The sequence below is a fragment of the Babylonia areolata genome, chromosome 5, assembly GCF_041734735.1.
Source record: "Babylonia areolata isolate BAREFJ2019XMU chromosome 5, ASM4173473v1, whole genome shotgun sequence".
Lineage (NCBI taxonomy): Eukaryota > Metazoa > Mollusca > Gastropoda > Neogastropoda > Buccinidae > Babylonia > Babylonia areolata.
In genome coordinates, this window is record NC_134880.1 from 51,473,944 (window position 1) to 51,481,443 (window position 7,500).

At 47.5% G+C, this 7,500-nt stretch overlaps 1 protein-coding gene across 1 annotated transcript in view; it reads left to right on the plus strand.

Moving 5' to 3' along the window:
* Positions 1–3,170, plus strand: part of LOC143282306 (uncharacterized) — a gene marked incomplete at its 5' end in the record, with an annotated part of 4,344 nt that extends 1,174 nt beyond the window's left edge. The window contains 2 exons of the mRNA XM_076587907.1: positions 1–905; positions 2,700–3,170. The exon at positions 1–905 is cut by the window's left edge and continues 1,174 nt beyond it. Of these exons, the coding sequence (XP_076444022.1) occupies positions 1–905; positions 2,700–2,939 (1,145 nt within the window). The remainder of the gene's footprint in view (positions 906–2,699) is intronic.
* Positions 3,171–7,500: the final 4,330 nt, after the last annotated feature.

Genomic DNA, 7,500 nt, shown 5'->3' on the forward strand with positions numbered 1-7,500 from the left:
ACACACTGAAGGTGCTGGCTCAGAACATTCAGCAGATTGAGTTGGGGCGAGGCGAGTTCTTCATTTCCAAAAACCCCAGACTGGCGAAAATACCCGAGTATTTTCTGGGCAGAGTCACGTTCACCACACACACCCTTTCAGTGGCACCGTCAGAGCAGAACCTACACGCCGAGACAGTCATCAGGGAAGTGGTCCTACGCCGGGAACTGGCTTTCAACATCTGCGAGCCGAACAGCTCGAGGTCCTCGGTGAGGTCCATCGTGGAGACCTCCAGCGGAGCAGTGTGGGTGGCCACCCCTCGCTCCATATTGAGAGTGACCACCAAGGTCAGCAAAGAGAGCGTCAACATCCCGGAGGACATCGCCAGCGTGGTGGCGGGCCCCGGGGACAGACTGCTGGTGGCTCTGGGCCAGGGCAGCTCCATCAGGGTGTACGCTAACGGCGGTCTGTCGCCTTTCGCCTCCATCCCCAAGGCCAGCACGGTGATGGCCAGCCGTCTGGAGCACAACGCGTTGCACGTGTACGTGGCCGTCACGCCCCTCACGGGCTCCACGCGCATCGTGTCCTATTCCCCGGAGGGACAGCTGTGTCAGCAGCTCAAGCTGCCGGCAAGCATCCTCCACGGCACAGAACACCCCCCGGAAAACGGTCAGGACTCCGGCTGTGCAGAGAGAGTTTCCTCCCCTTCCTCCTCCTCCCGCTCCTCCTCCACCTCATCCCCCCCGTGCAGTCTGAAGGTGACGTGCATGGCGGCGGGATTGGGAGGGGGGCTGTGCCTGGGGGATGCCGGGGGGCGCAGGCTGATCGTGCTGGACGATGGAGGGGAGGTAACAGGGCAGTACCTGGGACCTGACGGACGCAGCGGTTGTCACCCGTGTGCCGTGTGTGTGGTGGCGCCGGGCCAGGTCAGAGTTTGTTCTGAAACTATGTGCGTGCGTGCGTGCGTGCGTGCGTGTGTGTGTGTGTGTGTGCGTGTGTGTGTGTGTGTGTGTGTGTGTGTGTGTGTGTGTGTGTGTGTGTGTGTCTGTGAGTGTCTGTGCGTGTGTCTCTGTGTGTGTCTGTGTGAGGAAGAGAGAGTATGTGTATGTGTATTTTGTTTAAGACAGAGAGAGAGGGGGGGCACAGAGAGAGAGAGAGAGAGAGAGAGAGAGAGAGAGAGAGAGAGAGAGAGAGAGAGGGAGAGAGTATGCATGCAAGCAATCGTGCATATCGTGCATACACAAGCGTAATTTTTCACAAGTATTTTGATTTTAATTCACGACCTTGGTCACAGACAGAATACTCTTGTATTCGCCTGTCACTGACCACAAATGAAAACGTCCATCAAATTCCAATGTCTGTTGGCACTGTATTGCTGAAGTGCAAGGAGTCGAAACGCACACATAATAACAGATACATGTGTTGTCAGCAAAACGTTTTCAGGACAGAATGGTTAAGACGCTTATCAGTCTGCCGATACAGTGTCCGCCGTGAGGGTCTGGGTTCAAATCCCGTCTCTCTCTTTCTCGCCCAGTTTGACTGGAAAATCAAACTGAGCGTCTTGTTATTCGGATGAGACTATAAACTGAAGTCCCGTGTGCAGCATGCACCTGGCGCATTGAAAAAGAACCCACGACAACGAGAGTGTTGTCCACTGGTAAAATTACGAAGAAGCAATCCATTCTGATAGTTACACAAACGTATATACTACAACAACAACTACTACTACTACTACTTTATAACTTTTCTATGGAGTGATATCAAGTACTAATGCTGCTCAAAGCGCCTTACATCATCAAGCCAGATAAGAACATACCATAAAACATTACAACAGCTCAATCCAATGCACTCTAGGCCTGACTAGCACTGAAGAAGAACCCATGGCAACGAGAGTGTTATTCTCCGGCAAAATAATGAAGAAGAAATCCATTCTGATCGATAGGTATACAAATGATATATGCATACACACTAGTGGAGTGATGGCCTAGAGGCAACGCGTCCATGTAGAAAGCGAGAGAATCTGAGCGCGCTGGTTCGAATCACGGTTCAGCCGCCGATATTTTCTCCCCCTCCACTAGACCTTGAGTGGTAGTCTGGACGCTAGTCATTCGGGTGAGACGATAAACCGAGGTCCCGTGTGCAGCATGCACTTAGCGCAAGTAAAAGAACCCACGGCAACAAAAGGGTTGTTTCTGGCAAAATTCTGCAGAAAAAATCCACTTCGATAGGAAAAACAGATAAAACCGCACGCAGGAAAAAAAAAGAAAAAAAAAGGGTGGCGCTGTAGTGTAGTGACGCGCTCTCCCTGGGGAGAGTAGCCCGACTTCCACACAGAGATATCTGTTGTGATAAAAAGAAATACAAATACACTTAAAGGTCTGACTAGCGTGATGGGTATTGCTACTGGTCAGACATCTGTCTAGCAGATGTGGAGTAGTGATTATGGATTTGTCTATGTGCATACACTTAAAGGCCTGACTAGCGTGATGGGTATTGCTGCTGGTCAGACATCTGTCTAGCAGATGTGGAGCAGTGATTATGGATTTGTCTATATGCATACACTTAAAGGCCTGACTAGCGTGATGGGTACTGCTGCTGGTCAGACAGGTGTTCTAGCGGATGTAGGGAAGTGAATTTGTCCCTACGCAGTGACGCCTCCTTGAGTAACTGAAACAGAAACCTTCCTCCTCCCCCTCCCCCTCCTCCTGACACCCACACAGGTGGCCGTGGCAGACAGAGACCGACGGACGGTGGAACTGGTCAGCACTGAGGGCAAGCTGCTGGCCCCGCTCCTGTCACGTGACCACTTCCAGGGCTGCGGAAAGCCCACCTGTCTGACCGTGGACTCCAAGCAGAAGCTGTGGGTAGGCACCAGTACTGGCCACGTGTTCGCCTTCACCTTCCTGCACACCTGGCCCACCTCCCCCTCTGCTGCCACTGACACGCCTGTTCATCCGTGAAGGGTGAGGTGTGTAGATCTTACGTCTGTTATTCCGTGAGGGGTGAGGTGTGTAGATCTTACGTCTGTTATTCCGTGAATAATGAGGTTGGAGATTTTTTTTTTCTACGTCTGTTATTCTATGAATAATCAGGTTGGAGATTCTACGTCTGTTATTCTGTGAATAATCAGGTTGGAGATTTTTTCTGCGTCCATGAACAATGATGTTGTAGATTCTACGTCTGTTATTCCGTGAATAGTGAGGGTGGAGATATTTTCTATGTTATAGCTAGCTTCACGAAGATTCCTGTTCCGGGTAGTCCCCTCGGACACCATTTTCCAGTTTATGAGGAAATTGATGTCTTTAACCTGAGTTGAGTTTTACGTGGTCTGAGACATACGTTGTTGTGTGTTATCTTTTTACATTGTCACAATAATTTTTAACGTCGTTTCATTTTCACGTGGATCGAGCGAGTCGCGAGTGAATTGGTTCTTTTGATGTTGTTTTAATATGATCAATGGTTTCTCCATTAGAATGCGAAGTCATTTACACCTTAGTCTTTTATGAAGGACTGTGACTCACAAACTAGGAGGCAAAATTGCACTGGCTCTTAGTGCTGCAGCCTTGGGGGCTAGTTGGCCTTTGGGAACTATCCCCAAACCGACTGTCCTAAAAACCCTCTTGGCCGAGAGAGTTGGGTTGTAACTTGGACAAGACACTCTCCACTATAATCGAATTCTAGCCCAGATGGTTAGGATAGCAGTTGCCTCCTCTGCTGTTGTGATGGTCATAGTCGGACACGACTGACTATCAATCCGTGAACAGTGAGGTTGGAGATTCTATGTCTGCTATTCCGTGAACAGTGAGGTTGGAGATTCTACGTCTGCTATTCAATGAACAGTGAGGTTGGAGATTCTACGTCTGCTATTCCGTGAACAGTGAGGTTGGAGATTCTACGTCTGCTATTCCGTGAACAGTGAGGTTGGAGATTCTACGTCTGCTATTCCGTGAATAGTGAAGTTGGAGATTCTACGTCTGCTATTCCGTGAACAGTGAGGTTGGAGATTCTACGTCTGCTGTTCCGTGAACAGTGAGGTTGGAGATTCTACGTCTGCTATTCCGTGAACAGTGAGGTTGGAGATTCTATGTCTGCTATTCCGTGAACAGTGAGGTTGGAGATTCTACGTCTGCTATTCCGTGAATAGTGAAGTTGGAGATTTTTTTTCTATGTTACAACTAGCTCCATGAAGATCCTGTTCCGGTGAATCCTTTAGGACACCATTTTCCAGTTTCTGAGGGAAATTCATGTCTTTAACTTGAACTTCCGTGGTCTGAGACATACGTTGTTGGTGTGTCATCTTTTTACATTGTAACAATATGATGTTAAAGATCCTGTAATCCATGTCAGCGTTCGGTGGGTTATGGAAACAAGAACATACCCAGCATGCACACCCCCGAAAACGGAGTGTGGCTGCCGACATGGCGGGGTAAAAACGGTCATGCACGTAAAATCCCGCTCGTGTACATACAAGTGAACGTGGAAGCTGCAGCCCACGAACGAAGAAGAAGAAGAATTATCACAATACTTTTTAACGTCGTTTTATTTTCACGTGGATCGAGCAAGTCGTGAGTGAACTGGTTCTTTTCATGATGTTCAAATCAACCTCTTCAGTAAATCATTGTGTGTTGTGTGGAAGGTTTTAAGAACTAACGGGTGAGCGGACATGAAACTGATGCCTCATTTGAAGCGGTGAACTGAGCTCAAAGCAAGAACATTTGGTTTGGTTTGATTCTCCTAACTTCCTATAAAATACCACAAAAAATTTCACCCCGCAACACGGGTTTCTGACAGGGAAAGAGAATAATTTCAGTTGGTTACGCATGCGCAGCATTTAGCCGATTCTGTTTTGCCAGTACTTCTTCCGGCGGTTCTATGTACGCGTGTAGGCCTAACTCTGTGTGTGTGTGTGTGTGTGTGTGTGTGTGTGTGTGTGTGTCTGTGAATGTCAGTGTTATATTGTGTATAAATGCAGGAACATGCGTGTTTATTAGATTTCTTGAACTGTATTCAAACAATGTTTGATGTTCATCCACACAATACAGATTAAATGCACAAATCGCTTCTGAACGTTGCGCATAATCAATTAAAACAATGACTAGGCCTTCATTTATTTTTGTATCAGACACATCGTTTGCTGTCATTTGTTTTGGAGAACATTATTTCTGTTCGTGCATGGCTTCGTTTCCTGCAACAATATTGTTATTGGGAATGATTTTTAGCTTTATGGATAGTGCATTTTGTAATCAGATGACGGGCGCAATAGCCGAGTGGTTAACTCACTCAGTACGGCCAGTCCTCTCTTCTCCTCTACACAGACCCCTCGGATGTCCAGTGGGTGTCTGAATGACCCAAGCTTTAGCTTCCGTCGTCAGAATTGTGGTATTCTTTGTCAACATTCACCTCTTCAGTATAAGAGCCTTCCGCTTGCAATATTTTGATGATGGTAATTGGGGTGAAACGCTGTTAACTCGTCCTCTTTCGCCGTTCGTATGGAGAGAGTTAAAGCGTTGGACTTTCAGTCTCAGGGTCCCGGGTTCGAATCACGGTGACGGCGCCTGGTGGGCAAAGGGTGGAGATTTTTACGATCTCCCAGGTCAACATATGTGCAGACCTGCTTGTGCCTGAACCCCCTTCGTGTGTAAACGCATGCAGAAGATCTACTACGCACGTTAAAGATCATGTATCCATGTCAGCGTTCGGTGGGTTATGAAAACAAGAACTTACCCAGCATGCACACCCCCGAAAGCGGAGTATGGCTGCCTACATGGCGGGGTAAAAACGGTCATGCACGTAAAAGCCCACTCGTGTACATGCAAGTGAACGTGGGAGTTGCAGCCCACGAATGCAGAAGAAGAAAAAAGAAGTAATCAGATGTTACTGACTGGCTGCGGGAAATAACTGCAGCATCAGTACACTAGAATTAGCGATGTTTGTGGACTTAATATTAGCGCCTTGTATGTGAACCAAAATGAAGTGCTTCGGTGGGCTGGCCATATGAAAAGTAAATATGAATGCCTTTCTTAAAATGCTGTTGTGTATTTTTTCATTTTTTTAATTATTATTCTGTCTTCGGTGTGTGTGTGTGTGTGTGTGTGTGTGTGTGTGTGTGCGTGCGAGAGAGAGAGAGAGAGAGAGAGAGAGAGAGAGAGATGCATACACACACACGCGCGCGCGCACACACACACACACGAGCGCGCGCGCATCACGTAGAGAGACGGAAGGAGTGTGGCAGGGAGAGAAAGAGAGATAAACTGACAGACAGACCGACAGAGGCATAGATACAGAGACAGAAAGAGAACACAAGGAAGCACACAACACTGACTGACTGAAGACACAAAAAGAATGAACTATCTATCACATTCTTAGTTAATATGATTCGCGATATGTCCATGCTGCTACTATTTCACGAACAGATATCCATCCCTCCCATCCCTTAAACTCCTTTAGACTTCAGTTCGACTCATATGAATTATAATCTTCTTCTGTAATGTCTCCAATAAATGGCTATAAGTGTTTCAAACCGTCCCATTCGGCAAAACATGTGCACATCCGACAAAACTGTTGGTCGAGATGAAAGATAATGGTTTTGAAGTGGACGGACAATGCTGCACTAAAACAATGATATAAATAAGTATCACAGTATAAATATGTCTTCTTTCTTTTGACGGCCATAAATCTTCCACCAAAATAAAATACACAGTGTGTGTGTGTGTGTGTGTGTGTGTGTGTGTGTGTGCAACAAAACGGTTGCGTCACAGAAATTTCACACAACTGACACGTCGAAAAGCAGATTCACCTCTGTCTGTCATTTGGAAGTCTGGCTTGACGGGCGCAATAGCCGAGTGGTTAAAGCGTTGAACTGTCAATCTGAGGGTCCCGGGTTCGAATCACGGTGACGGCGCCTGGTGGGTAAAGGGTGGAGATTTTTACGACCTCCCAGGTCAACATATGTGCAGACCTGCTAGTGCCTGAACCCCCTTCGTGTGTATATGCAAACAGAAGATCAAATGCGCACGTTAAAGATCCTGTAATCCATGTCAGCGTTCGGTGGGTTATGGAAACAAGAACATACCCAGCATGCACACCCCCGAAAACGGAGTATGGCTGCCTACATGGCGGGGTAAAAACGGTCATACACGTAAAAGCCCACTCGTGTGCATACGAGTGAACGCAGAAGAAGAAGAAGGAAGTCTGGCTAGATACCATCCCCCCTATCTCTCTCTCTCCCTCCCTCGCTCCATCTCTCTTCCTACCCCCTCTCCCCCACCCCCGCCTCTCGATCACTCTCTCCCCCTCCCTCACTCCGTCTCTCTCTCTCTATCTCTCTCTCACTCCAGCGTCACTTATTTAGATGATTGTTTATTCTATCTATCCAGTATTGGTTTAGAAACATGGCTGCACTTCCTCTCTTTCTCTCTCTTTCAGTGTCAGTCATACAGTAATCTGGCTCTAATACGTATCTCCAAAGTGTCTGTGTGTCTCTCTCTCCCTCTCTCCTAGTGGCTACAATGTAGAAGTCTG